General features: G+C 45.3%; 1 protein-coding gene across 3 annotated transcripts in view; it reads right to left on the bottom strand.

The window, feature by feature from the left end:
• The window catches only part of HELZ (helicase with zinc finger), a 180,975-nt gene that overhangs the window by 78,569 nt on the left and 87,180 nt on the right, over positions 1-15,226 (bottom strand). For all 3 annotated transcript variants that reach the window (XM_055130350.1, XM_055130351.1, XM_055130352.1), the window contains 4 exons: positions 9,036-9,214; positions 5,197-5,315; positions 3,043-3,188; positions 48-195 (listed from right to left, as the gene is read on the bottom strand). In XM_055130350.1, the coding sequence (XP_054986325.1) occupies positions 48-195; positions 3,043-3,188; positions 5,197-5,315; positions 9,036-9,214 (592 nt within the window). The remainder of the gene's footprint in view (positions 1-47; positions 196-3,042; positions 3,189-5,196; positions 5,316-9,035; positions 9,215-15,226) is intronic.

The following is a 15,226-nucleotide window of genomic DNA, read 5'->3' as shown; positions in this document are numbered from 1 at the left end:
TAACAAGACCAGACTACGCCGAGAGTCCACAGAAACAACTCATGTACCTCTGCGTTATTATAAAAAGCTGTGCTATTTTTTTCTTGTACATCTTCCCCTCGTGCTGTAAAAAAAGTTAGTGGGTAGAAGTCCTTATGTGCTGGTTGCTTTCCACTGGCCATCAGTTTGCCCTCGTAGAAGAGCTCAGAGGTATAGCTGCAGAAAAAAGCCAAAAGAAACATGTAAGTGAATATGCATCGAAATTAAGTTTACACTTTCTAAAGGTAAGAAAATGATCCTTTCTAAAAATGCTTTAGGATCATGACAAACTATAATCCAAACGCCTCATACCTAGGAAACCAGGATTTTTCTCCAAAATCAAGTACACCAGGAACACAAGAGTTAAAACACTGCTAAATGAATTGATTCTGGTAGGGTATGAAGCCAGAGTATAGGAAGAAAGGGGGAAAATGATGACTTACTAGATGAGAATCTTGCTCAGGAAATTTTGCCAAGGAAACCCTGCTAAGGAAATTAGCTGGCTAGCTCCTTTTCTCGGGTTGGGCTTTGTTTATTTTTATTTCCCTCACATACTTACACAGACAAACACAAAAATATGTAGACACAGAAACAATGTACGTAACAGACAATCAAATTTTCAACTGATGATGAGTATTATCGAGCAGGCGATTCATCATTGGCTACAGCAAACTGACTATAAAAGAATCACCCTTTGAGGGGCTGGAGCAATAGCACAGCGGGTAGGGCATTTGCCTTGCACGCGGCCAACCCGAGTTTGATTCCCAGCATCCCATATGGTCTCCTGAGCACCGCCAGGAGTAATTCCTGAGTGTAGAGCCAGGAGTAACCCCTGTGCATAGCCAGGTGTGACCCAAAAAGCAAAAAAAAAAAAAAAAAAAAAAATCACCCTTTGAGATATTAGTAAGAGCCATAGATGACTTTTCTATCCTTTTGCTTTCAAAGAAACTAAATGTGATTCTCATCTTCTCATCTAAGTAACCTCCACATTATTTTAAATAATGACTTACATCATTTACTGAAGCATAACAACTCATTTCACGCATACATGATTCAACGCTCCCACTGAGTGAAATGACCATCAGGACAAGCTGAATGTCTTCTAACCAGCAACTGTTAGATTTGTGTATGTCATTACTAGTTATAGTTCCCATGCTGCATTCTGACTTCCCCTGATTTATTTTGTAACTGAGGTCTGTATCATTTTGAACATCCCTCCAAATCGTCTTCCATGACTCTACAAACCTGTTCAGATCTTTGCAATTTTCTTGAATTTGGCTTCTTTCAGCTTCTGAGAAATTATCTGTCTCTCTAACTTAGTTCACTTAGCATAATACCCTCAAGGGCTACAAGTGTGTGTGTGGGGGGGGGGGCACTGGGGAGGGAGGAACAGGTAAGGGACAAGAGTGTGTGACAGAACATTTTCTTTATTCATTTATCAGTCAATGGAGACTGGTTGCTTCCTCATTTTGGTCCTTGTAAATAACACTGCAATGAACACAGGGGTGCTTTTCTCTTCTCAAATTAAGAGTTTTCCTTCTCTTCTGGTAAATATCAAGAAAATGGCATTGCTGAATCATATGGTAGCTCTATTTTTAATTTTCAGAAGAGCCTCCGTACTGTTTTCCATAGGAACTGCAGCAATTTACAATCCCGCTCATCCTGCCTGAGCTCCCCTCTCCCCGCATTCTTGCCAGTATCTGTGCTTCCTGCCTTCTGGACGGCGGCCATCGCCGGGGCAACACGCCAGCACCCTGTGGCCGTGCTCCCATTTCCCTAATGATTAGTGACGTGGAACATCTATTCACGTTCCTGCCAAACATCTGTACTTCTTTGGGAAAATGTCTATTCAGTTCCTCTGCTTATTTTTAAATCAGATTCTTCTTCAATCTCAATATTGTAATAAACTTTTTAAAAAAATAACTAAGTTTTGGTTGGGGGCACAGACTGGAAAAGAAGAATATAAAAGAGACTGTGCAGACCCTCGATGATGCTGTGTCCTGATCCGGATGCCAGTTTCCTAAGCGTGTCAACTTCATGACAATTCGCTGAGTTGTCATATGAACTTTTCGCTCTGAGAGTTGCATGCTCTCTGCAATAGAAATCTCTACGACTTTAATCACCGAATGTTATGGTTTTCTTCTTCTCCTTTCTCTCCCTTCCTCCTTGCCCTTCCTTTGTTTTGGAAAAAGATTTCTTGGGGCTGGAGAGAAGGGTGGGCCACTTGTCTTGCATGCAGCCAATCCGGATTGGATCCCCAGTATCCCATAAGGTTCCCCCAAGCATCGCCAGGAGTGATTCCCGAGTGCAGAGCCAAGAGAAACCCCTGAGCATTGCCCGGTGTGGCCCAAAAACCAAAAGAAAGAAAAAAAAAAAAAAAAAGAATGGGGCTGGAGCGATAGCACAGTGGGTAGGGCGTTTGCCTTGCACGCGGCTGACCCGGGTTCGATTCCCAGCATCCCATATGGTCCCCTGAGCACCACCAGGGGTAATTCCTGAGTGCAGAGCCAGGAGTGACCTCTGTGCATCGCCGGGTGTGACCCAAAAAGCAAAAAAAAAAAAAAAGATTTCTTATAACACAGTAACACAGACACATATATGCAAATAGTTACGTGGTTTGTCCATGTAGCTGTTTATTCCACCATGCCATTTGACATCTGTAGCATGCATTTAGCCACAGGAACATATGTTGGAACTATTAGATCCTAAAGCTTTCACTTCCAGAAGGGTCCTATGGTGTGAAAATTTACAGCTTTGACTTCTGAGGTTTTCTTGTGGAGACGTAAAATTAAACACAACTATGGGGTGAGCGGGCGGTCAGTCTTCGTCTTAGAAGTGACAGGAGGACAGTGTTGAAATAGGCCGGGGCCCCGTGGTGGCAGCGATGTGCAGTGCCTGTAAATGACTTGCAACCCAAGGGACCCCAGAAAAATGTGCTAAAAAGAACTTGTCCCCAGAGCTGTCACTCGAGTCCCCAGGCACCTGGGCAGAGAAGAGTGAATCAGCGGGGACAGTCACACCTACTTGATGATAGCTTCGTGAGAGCGGTAGTTCTCACACAGGAGGATCCGACACGGGAACTCGGCGGGGTAATGCTCATAGAGGCGATCAAGTAATGACACGTGCAGGTTCCTCTCCCGGGCGAACTCGCTGTAAACGAAAGGACTGAGCTGTAACAGACAAACATACAGAGAAGATTTAACTAAAGATACAACTGTCACTTGAAATCCTATTTCTTCTTTTTTTTTTTAATCCACTATATTGGACTTTTATATATTAAACACTTAAGTAGGTTAAATGCTGGAGGAAGGGAAAAAAAAATCCTTCCAATAAACAATTCCGCCACTAGAAGGAAATTTCCTGACTTCTGCTTCAGTATGCCAACACTAACTTAAGAGTTTCTATAATCACGGTTAATAAAGGGCTCCTCTAATGTAAGTAATCAGGAATTTGTTTGTTTGCTTGAGGGTCACACCTGGCTGTGCTCAGGGCGTCACTCCTGGTGAGGTTTGGGACCATACACAGTATTGGCATGGAATCCGGGTGAGCCACATGCAAGGCCAAAGCCACATGCAAGGCCAAAGCCCTGCCTGCTGTATGAGCTCTCCAGGCCCGTTTCAGTGATTTTAAGGTTGCATCCCGTTACGTCACTGGGGAGTCAACTGGTCACAAAAAAGTGATCAAATACTTTCAAGGGTGAGCTAAGAAGACATACAATATGTGAGTAAAGACTAGCACAATCGGGGCCAGAGAGATGAGACCGCCAGAAGGGCACGAGCCTGCACACAGCCAACCTGGGTTCGATTTCTGGGACACACACAGTCCCCAGGGACTGCCAGGAGTGACCGGCGAGCAGAGTCAGGCGTGAGTCAGGAGTGAGTCTGCAGCATGTCTGGGGATGGCCCAGATACCCACAACCACACAAACGGCAAAATAACCACTTTTCTCTCATGAAACATAAGGAGCCACTCTGGGTGAGGTCTCTAAGCTCTACAGGAAACATTTAAGAAACTTTTAACAAAGAAACAAACAAACAAACAAACAAAAAAAAACCCCAAAATTTGACTGGTCACATCCAACTCTACCTGACTATTCTGCCACCTACAATACTTAATGCACGTGTGATCTTAGGATGATCTGTAAAGCAGATATTTCATTTATAAATCGGCAAACAGATAAAAACAGACATCACACTGCAAATTGATAACATACAAACTGCCTTTTTCTTCCCAGGTGTGTCTTTAAATGCGTAATATCTAGTATGTCCTTGCTATTTTGAGCTTTTTTTTTCCTTTGATAGCAAAACACTAGCTACCCTTCCCAAAAACAAATGTAAGGGGCAGTAATTGGAATACTATAGGAAGCACAGTTAAAATTTATTTTATCTTTCTGTTTGGGGGCCACACCCAGCGATGCTCAGGGGTTACTCTTGGCTCTGTGCTCAGGAATCACTCCTGGCAGTGCTCGGGCAACCATATGGGATGCTGGGGATAGAAGCTATTGGCTTTACCTGCTGTACTATGGCTATAATCCCTAAAATTTATTTTATAAAGAAAAGAATTAAGTACCCTTATGATAGAGAACTAATCTTCACATTAATGAACATGAAAAACTATAATACTGACATTCATTCTAAAAGAACTATGTCCAAATAAAAAAGGTGGTGAGGTAAATAATTTTCCTTCAGAAATGCCTCCCTCCCCTCTGCCCCCTCCCCTATTAGGACAAATATTTAGGCCAGGGAGATTCTCAATGGGCATGTGTTTTTTTTTACTTTTTGGGTCACACCTGGCGATGCACAGGGGTTATGCACTCAGGAATTTTTGGGGGGTGGGCACAGGAGTCACTCCTGGTTCTGCACTCAAGAATTACCCCTGGCGGTGCTGAGGGGACCATATGGGATGCTGGGAATCAAACCCGGGTTGCCGAGTGCAAGGCAAACGCCCTACCCGCTGTGCTATCGCCCCAGCCCCTAAGTGCGTGTTTTGGATGCATGAGGCCCAGGTTTGGTCTCCAGGAGCAACCCCCAAAGCCAGGAGTGGCCTGAACATTTAAAGCACTTGAAATATAAAACATGGTACAACTCCACTGCATGTTTTAGAACCTAGAATATGAGCCGTGTGAATGTACAGTCCAGCACCCTTTCACTGGGACGGCGGGGACCTCGGGGGGTCTTACCTGCATGTGGTCACCGGCCAGCACAATCCGAGTACTCTTCGTTGCCAACGCGAGAGGCATAATGGTTTCACACTCCATGGCCTGGGCAGCCTCATCTAACAGAATGTGCGTAAAAAACCCTACAAGGCATAGTGTAAACACAGGAAAGCGCATTACAGCAGATACACATGGACGACTCGCCTTTCTTTTCTTTTCTGCTAAGGAAAGAATGTTAGTGTGCCAATGCAATTCAGAGTCAAATCCGAAAGCCTAATTCGCAACCGTAGAAAACTGTGAATTGAAATCATCATTTAAAAATAGGAGTCAGGAGGAGCAACCATCTCATTCAGGAACAGACACTGAAGCGGCATCTGGAGGCCTCGGAGACCAACAGCTGCATCGTTATATATAGAAAAGACTTCAAGAGTATGAGAGTGACATTCTGCCAAAAAAGGAAGGACTCGTAACTAAATACTGATATCCCCTGCCACTATCTGGTCCAACACCAAAACTGATACAATGTGAATTCATAAGCAACTAGCCAAAACCTATTTTAAAGAAGAAAGACATAATCCAACTTTGACTAAAAGAAAAGGGTATCCACTAATAAATTCACTAATTTCATTTTTTAGGTGGGACAGTTACATATAAACAGAGCTTTTAGTTTAAATCCTACTATTGCTTAAAAAAAACCTACAAAAATGATAGGTAACAACTGTCAAGAATATATATTATTGGGTCAGCGATATTGGACAGTTGGTCCATGCATACAACCAACCCCACTTTGATCACTGGCATGGGTAACTGCCACCCCCCCCCCCCAAGCAGCACCAGGAGTGATCCCTGAGCACAGAGCCAGGAGTCAGCCCTGAGTACCACCAGGTGTGGCCCAAAACCCAAAACCAAAGCCAAACAAAACGAAAGTATATTGTTGGTTGGGGTTGGCATTCAATGGCCGAGCGCTAGCTCTCAGTGAAGACCTGGTTTAACCCAAGGCATCACACGCATCCCCGGATGCCGAGACGAGAGGAGGAGACATGCCATGTTCAGGCTGCTGCTGCAGCTCTCTAGGGCCCCAGACTCTGCACAGAGAGCAGGAAAGTGCCCTTATCCCTACGAGGGCAAGAGAGGGCAACACCTCCTTGTGGCTGGAGGGAGAGGGCTCTCCATGCATGGCAAAGGGCACAGTGTAGCCTCTCCTCAGGATGGAGAGCTACAAAAATCCAGAGCCCCTGTCAGGGAGGGCACACAGCAGGCAGGCCCTGGGCCTGGCATGCAGCAGGCAAGGCAGGCCAAGTCCCCGGCACCCCAAAAGGTCTCCCAGGCCCACCAGGAATGAACCCCAGGTGCAGAGCCAGGAGTAAGCCCTGAGTCCCACTGCGTGTGGACCCAAAATCAAACACCCAGACAAACAAAAAATCCTGCATCCGTGGTTATGGATTAACCGACTTCCTCTGTTGCGGACTCAAGAACTTAACCCCATTTTTAAATCCCTATTTTTATGAATACTAACAAGTTACAATCTGCTTATACAATTTTGCAATGCTTGGGAACTTTGTAAGTTAAACTAACAACCACATCCTGAGTCATTCAGGCAAGGGCTATGGTTGACAGTATAAGCATCCGTAACTGCTATTTACCTATAGTGACCCAAGCAAGATACAGCTGCACACACATTACTACCCAGTGAGAATCGGTGCTATTGTTTCACAGCCCATATTAAGGGAGCTGACCTATATAAAGTTAAAGGGTCAAAAGGAAAAAGACGAGGACTAGTAAGAGAAAGTTTCATGTAACGTTTTAATTAAACAGAGATAGGCTTGATTCAGGCACTGGATAAAGCACATTATAGCTATTTCTTTAGCTAGGAACTTGAATTAATCAAACTGATTTAGCCCACGTCTTAATTTTCTTATTTGTAAAATAACCCTCCACAGAGCTGGCATGAGAATTGAGTGACATAAGATATAAACAATGCCAGGAAAAAAAGCATATTCAACTTTCAATAAGTATTCTTCAAGTAAGTATTCTTCAAAGAATACTTGTTCTTCAAAGCCATTCTTGACTCTTTCTCACAAAACATACTGTGTACGAGGCCAGGAGTTTTAATCTATGTGAAAAATAGACAAGAGTACAAGCGTCAAGTAGTTAAGACTGACTGTTAAATAAACATTACCAAAATTTACATTTCAAATAAGTGTTGTTCCATTCAAAGAAGCCACTTGGGAGGGAATATAAGTCAGCCCAGTGATGCAGTCACTGTTCAAAACAGGTTTGAAACTCTGCTTTTGTAACTGCCCTCCCCAGCCGGCTCTGAGCTACACGCACCAGAAAGACAGTCTCATTACCTGAGAGGCATGTGGTTTCTGCTAGACCCCTCAGGGCTGCTGCAGCTGCTTACAGACCTCATGTCTTAAATTTGGAACCTTTCCAAAATCAAATCTACGCTCAAAAAAAAAAAAAAGAAAAAGAAAAGAAAAATAGGTGCAGCCAGCACCATTAATTTAAGACACACAGAGGTTCATCAAGGGCCTCCAGTGTCTATACCCTGGCCCAGGTGACTAACACCAGGTGACAGAACAATCTCTACCTCCTGGGGACTGTAATAGCCAAAAGAACGGGTCACTGACTGTGAAATCAAAGTCAAATGGGCAATATCAGTCATTATAACAGGAAAGTAAATGCAACTATTTTTTCAGCACAACTATCTTAAAATTCTACATTCTATCATATTTATCATATCCCTTTATAGCTTTATAAAACAGGGCTGAAATGATGGTAGAGTGGGTAGGGTGCTTGCCTTGCATGCAACCGACCCGGGCTCGATTCCTGGCACCCTCTGTATGGTCTCCTGAGCTCCGCCAGGACTGACCCCTAAGTTCAGTGTCTCTAGGAGCCCTAAGTACAGCCACATATGGCCTTTTCCAAAAAAATAAAATAAAATAATAATAATAATAATAATAATAGTAATAATAATAACCCAAGAACAACTTTATAAAATATTAGTTTGAGGGGATGGGGAGACAGTACAGTGGACAGGGTGCTTGCCTTGCACATGGCCAGCCCAGGTTTGATCCCCAGCACCCATTACGACCCCCCAGCCTGCAGGAATGATACCTGAGCAGAGGGCCTGGAGTATGCCCTGAGCATCACTGGGTATGGCCCGAAAAACAACAACAAAAACAGTTTGACTTTGCATAGTTCCTAGAAGGAAATAAAATAAGCATAACACTACAGCGCAAAAGAATCTATTATGATTGTTGTCTCTCTACCACAAAGCACAAAGTACTTCAAAACACTTTAGAAAATTGGGGCTGAAAAATAGTACAGAGGGTAAGGCACTTGCCTTGTATGTTGCTGACCCGCGTTTAATCCCTGGCACCCCATTTGGTCCCCCGAGCCCGTCAGGAGTGATCCCTGAGCACAGAGACAGGAGTAAGCCCTGAGCACCACCAGGTGTGATCCCCGAAAACAAAAGCAAAAAAAAATAAAAGAAAAGAAAGAAAAAAATGTAAATAACAGCAACTCTTGGAATTTTAACAATGATGAACAGTAAGTGCCTGGTTAGAGAACAGAGAGCTGTCACATATCAAATCTAGGGGTTGAGCATTTCTTTTCCCATCACGGCAGCTTTTCGGCTTTGTGGCTGGGCATGTAATCACCACTGCACCCGCCAACTCAGCTGCCACAGCACACGCGCTCCAGCGACAGGCAAACGCGTGGGCACTACTGCGGTGTGGCCAATAGAACTTGACGAAAACGGACAGTGGGTCAGACCTGGCCCACAGGCGGTGGTCTGCTAGCCCTGCGTCTACACTGAACGCACTCAGAGACACCTCTTGGGTCTTGACTCAGCATACCGGGTTCCAGATCCAGTTGACAGAGGTACTGGGAAGTGTTCAGTGTGACCACCACCACGCGGTGCTTTAGAATATCTTCCTTCTGTGGCATCTGAAAGGTGGAATGTGCGCTTGAGATCAAACAGTACTGATGCACGACTGGGTGAACAGTCTTTACCCAGCGATTTCGGAAATATACCCTACGAGAGAAGATCATATTTCGGTTTACACTCTTTAATGTCTCAGACAGCATGCTATCAACGCGCTGACATGACTAAGGCTACAATATCTGGAAGCAAAAGTACATCTAGTGACTCTTTAGCACTCTGCTGGATTAGAATTCAACATGCAAACGCTCCTTCTCAACTGCTCTGCCCGCCCACCCCGCCAAGGAAAGATTCAGGCAGAAATAAATACACTTCCATAAATACCTAATTATTTCTAAGTGATCAGATTAACCTTCAGCAAAATGGCACATAAGCAGATTTTAGAATTACTATGATTTTTAAGTTCAAATTTTCTATTTGCGAATTGCATCTTTATAAATGTTCTTATAACAGACTTGACTATTTTAATTTCTCATGTAAATTAAAATACCGAGCTGCCTGTCAATCTGGCATTTCATTTGAGAATCTGTTTGTGCAATCAAGTGTTGATCTCAGGTTCTAGAGGCAGACAACCAGATAATCTTAAGAAAGAACAACTCTTTAATTGTAAGGAAAAGTTAATAGGTCTCATGCAACAGATTAAGATGACACAGAAACAATTTATCCAGGGGTGAGGGTGGTAGTACAGCAGGTAAGGCACTGGCCTTACACAAAGCCTGATTCAATTCCCAGCACCACGTATGGTTCCCTGAGCCCGGCCAGGACTCATCCCTGAGTGCATGACCAGGAATCAGCTCTGAGCACCAGCAGGTTGTGACCCCAAAGCAAACAAACAAACAAAATTAACAAGAATAATTTACCCACTCATCTCCCTACCCATCCACGCCACCAGGACTGATCGCTAAACGCAGAGCCAGAAGTCAGCCCTGAGCACTGCCAGATGTGACCCCAAAACCAAAAATACTAATAATAATAATTTATATACCCATCTCCATACTGTCCACCTCTAAGTCACCCATTTAGCCTCGTGGGCCCTTACTGAACTACAGCAGAGACAAATCACTAGGTTTTGTTTGTTTCTAATTAAAATCAGAGTGTTCTAAACAGGATGGTCAGGTTCTAAGCGAGGCAAAATACATAGCTGGACAGAGAAGATGACTTGTGACGCCTTTATTGATTTCTAAGGTACAAAAACTACTCCCTGGGGCTGGAGTGTTAATGAAGAGACTAAGACCCCTTGCCATGCCCTTGACCAACTCAGGTTCAATTCCCGGCACCCCATAGGGACCCTTGAGCACCGCCAGGAGTGACCCCTGGGCGCAGAATCAGAGTAAGCCCTGAGAACCACTGGGTATGGCCCTAAATGCAACACACACACACATACACACACACACATACACATTCTACCATAGCCAATTTTAAGCTACCAATCCACAGTCACTAAGCATGACTTCAGAGACACACGTGATGTCTTAAACATCAGTTACACGCTGGCACCAACACGAACATGACAGAGGTGGGCAGGGGACAGAAACGGGGCGAGCCTGCGGGAGGCTGTGAACAGGGAACAGCCACGGCGGGGAGATGAAGATGGGCAGAGTCGCCCCTAGAACCCACTCAGCTCTGGTTTCTCCTCTGATCACGTGAATCTCGCCTTTTGCCCTTGGACCCACACAGAGTCGCTGCTCGCTCCTGAGCGTGACGCTGCCACGGCTTCCTGACGTGGAACCTCAGACAGAGGATGGATCTGCGCCCTCGCCTTCGAACTGGAGGGGATGGTGGGAGTCTGAGAAAGCGAGAGGGAGGGAGACCCACAGTGGGACCGGAGCGTCTGGGCTGCTTGGAGCAGCCGGCACACAGGGGGACGTGGTCAGGAAGCTGGGGGCAGGCGTAGGCGTCTGGAGTTAAAGAAAAGGCCCCAGAGACAGCTCAGAGTGGGTAAGTGTGCAGGAAGCCGGGCAACGTCCCCCAGTACCCACGGTGCCTTGAACACCCCCAAGCAACACACACACACACACACACACACACACACACACAAACCCCTCCCCCCCCCGAGACTATAGATCACTTAGAGAGTAAGTACAAGTAATAAGGACGGGAGAGTGACATGGGAACTGGAAAAGGACAGAGCTCATCAAGGAGACAGGGAAGAACGCAGGAGAGTGTAGGGGTCTCGGCAGCAAAAGGCCGAGAAGGTTCCATGGGGTTGACTACACCCAAGGCTCAATGGCACGACAATGAGGATGGAGAAGAGCCCACACGACTTAGCAGTGAGAACAGCAGAGGAAAATTCACCTGAGGGGGACGTCCACAGACTCAAAAGTAGACGGAGGAGCCTGGAGTGAGCTCAAGAGAAAAATAATTCACATGATGTCTTCTACCAGAGAGAAAATTTAAGTACAAGAGAGCGAAGAACAGGGGAGACTGTTGGCTTGAAGGAATAGAGTGGAGCTGGAGGCATGCTCTGTTTTGTTCTCGAAACAAGTCAGTGGAGAATTAGATGGGAGAGAAAAAGGGAGATGGACAAGGGGCAGCTCCTTCACGAGAGAGAAGTGGCCTTTCCCTTCAATGAGAGGACAACACTCACTGGCCCGTGGTTATTTTCCTCACTACAGTTAAGAACACCAGCACTGGAGAAAAAGCACAGGGCTGGGGCTAGAGCGATAGCACAGCGGGTAAGGTGTTTGCCTTGCATGCAGCCGACCCGGGTTCGATTCCCCGCATCCTATATGGTCCCCCGAGCACTGCCACGAGTAATTCCCGAGTGCAGAGCCAGGAGTAAACCCTGAGCATCGCCGAGCGAGACCCCGAAAAGAAGAAAAAAAAATAATAACAGGGCTTAAGGCACTTGCCCTGTGTGCAGCCAACCCTGGTTCAAGGCCTGGGGACCGCACATGGTTCCCCAGAGCACTGTGAGGAGTGACCCCGGAGCACAGAGCCAGGAAGGGTCCCTGAGCACAGGCAGCATGGCCCAAAAGCCATTTTTTTAAAAAAAGGAAAGAAAAGGGAACCGAAGCCCCCAGTGTTCTTATCAGAATGCCAACTTTCCCGCCCCGCTGTATCCATGACTCTAAGCGTCATTTCCAAAATGGATTATTTATCCCACACTGTATCTTATTTCAAAACCAGATCTAAGAATTCCCTCCGCGATTTGGGAAATTAAGTGCGGTAATTATGTATATATAGCAGGGAACCCACAGGCCAGCCAGCAGCAAGAAACCCAGATCTGCCAATTCCCTCCACCCCGAGCAAGGCTGAGACGGAAAGCGGCATTCCAACAAAGAGCTCAACCCACAGGAAGGGAAGGGATCCAAACAGGGCTACTCTACCCCAACGCCACAGACGAAGTATTTATTTTATTTAATAGGCCATCACGTGGAACAAAAAGATACTTTTTTGCTCAGCTTCCCAAAAAAGTGAGAGCAAAATCTTGAGGGTAATTAGCTTCCCTTCAAGTGGGTCTATAATTGCACAAGCAATTTCCTCTCCGGGAGCCATCTGATTCATTACTAGGCTCATCTCTTCTTACTCTTATGTGAATGGTTTTCAATTTTACAGTCTCCACACATTTTACTAGAGCTACCTTTATTTTTGGAAGCAAAGCAAAAATAGTAATTTTTTTTACCCTCTACTGTAATTATCAAACAACATTCTTTTTTAAAAAAAAAACATTACAATTCCATTTAAATAGCAAATCACACAAATTACCCATTAGTCTATTTTGTTTATTTTTTTACAGTGAAAAAAGAAAAAAAAACAGATTTATGTGGTTTTTTTTTAAAAGCAAAGACGACACATTGTATTTATTTATTTTTTGCTTCTTGGGTCACACCCGGTGATGCACAGGGGTTACTCCTGGCTCTGCACTCAGGAATTACCACTGGTGATGCACAGGGGACCATATGGGATGCTGGGAATCAAACCCGGGATGGCCGTGTGCAAGGCAAACACCCTACTCGCTGTTCTACTGCTCCAGTCCCCACAGATTTTTGTTGGTAATCATTTTACTTAAAAAAATCCTGGGGCGGGGGCCGGAGCGATAGCACAGCGGGTAGGGCATTTGCCTTGCACACGGCTGACCCGGGTTCGATCCCCGGTATCCCATATGGTCCCCCGAGCACTGCCAGGAGTAATTCCTGAGTGCAGAGCCAGGAGTAACCCCTGAGCATCGCTGGGTGTGACCCAAAAAGAAAAAAAAAAATCCTGGGGCTAGAGCTATAGCACAGTGAGTAGAGTGTTTGCCTTGCATGCGGCGAACCCAGGTTTTATTCCCAGCATCCCATATGGTCCCCTGAGCACCTCCAGGAGTAATTCCTGAGGGCAGAGCCAGGAGTAACCCCTGAGCACTGCTGCTGTGACTCAAAAAGAAAATAAAACTATCAAAATTGTTTTTAATTCTTCAGATCTACATTCTTCAAATCTTCAAGGCTACACCTGAGTTTATTTTCCCACCAATTCAAGACCATTCACAGTACTAATCTTCAGGAAAAAAGTTCTTTTTAAAAATTATTTAAATTTAAAAAGAAGAGGAAGCGCATATGCTGCCTGAGGCCATGTACTGCTTGCAAATGAGACTGAGCACATGTGGCGCCTGAGCACGTGTCGCCCGCATCTCCCCTCTTGAGATGGGGACTTTCATGCTTTCGTGTCAAATGCTGGGATGTGTCTAGGGGCTCTCTCTGCCCTTGGAGAAGCCCGTGTTCTCTCTTGAGTGCATTACTCTTCTCTCTCTCTCTCTCTCTCCCCCCTCAAAACCCCTCCAAATGAAATCTATTCACTTCATTAAAATAATAAATAAATAAATAAAAATAATAGGAAAAGCAGATTAAGGAAGATATTGGGCATCTTAATGAATCAGACTGGAGATATTGATTTCTACTCATTATACTAAATCTTTAAAATAAGACGTCACAGAAATAAACTATGTATATTAAGTGCAAAAAAAAAACGTATCACAAAAATCTTCTTTAAACAATGCAAATTATCTAGGTTATAAGAAGAATTATGATCATTTTCTTCAAAAAAACAGTGGCCCAAATAAGCGACTCCAGGGGGCTGGCAGAGGGGGTGTATCTTGCAACCCCAAGGTCATGAGTTCCAATTATGATATTGCCACATATGCCAGGTTCCGTTCCTGACAGCTCAGCTGTATAAGGTCACTGACGCCCCGAATCACAGCCAAATCACAGTGCGAGTACCACAGCGAAAGGGCACAGTCCCTGGCGCCCAGAAAGAAGCTGAAGTACAGAAGCAGGACATAAGTCCCCGTGAGCGCCATGGCTGAAGGAGTGTGACCCCTGCAGAGTGCCACCACAGCCAAGGCTGAGTGTGAAGCCCCCAGGCCCCGTCACCACACACAGAGAACAGGGAAGGCGGCACACACATGGCATGAAACTAAGGAAATTTTCCACTAAAGCTCTCAGAAGCATGAAACAAATCATAAACTAAAGCCTGACAATGACTTCTTGGTCTCTAAGAGCCCGAATTACTGGTAAGCACGGATGAAGGGAAAACTAGAACGGTCCTTACTCATTATTCCTGACCCAGTATAAAAACATTTCAAATATTCAAAGGAGAAATCAAACTACCTCTTACATCCTCTTCCTTGGAAAACTTAAAAACACTAAAAAGTATGAGTACCCAAGACTATGCACCACCAAAACCAGGTTAAAATTGGGGGGGGGGGGGAGGAGGGCCGGAGCGATAGTACAGCGGGTAGGGCGTTTGCCTTGCACGTGGCCGACCCGGGTTCGATCCCCGGCATCCCATATGGTCCCCCAAGCACCGCCAGGAGTAATTCCTGAGTGCAGAGCCAGGAGTAACCCCTGAGCATCGCTGGGTGTGACCCAAAAAGCAAAAAAAAAAAAAAAAAAAAAAAATTTGGGGGGGTAGTGAGGAATGGGGGGGGTGGAAAAGATTCAAGAAAGGGGAGTATGTAAAATCCAAAACAAGAGCATTCAACACAGCAGAGAATAAAAGGAAATCACCAAGAAGGTGCTAAAGAGACATTTCAAAAGGCCAGTAATGGGGCCGGAGCGATAGCATAGCGGGTAGGGCGTTTGCCTTGCACGCGGCCGACCCGGGTTCGATCCCCGGCATCCCATA

The sequence above is a fragment of the Sorex araneus genome, chromosome 3, assembly GCF_027595985.1.
Source record: "Sorex araneus isolate mSorAra2 chromosome 3, mSorAra2.pri, whole genome shotgun sequence".
Classification (NCBI taxonomy): domain Eukaryota; kingdom Metazoa; phylum Chordata; class Mammalia; order Eulipotyphla; family Soricidae; genus Sorex; species Sorex araneus.
Note: the sequence above shows the minus strand (reverse complement) of the source record. Positions and strands in the feature narration are given on the sequence as shown.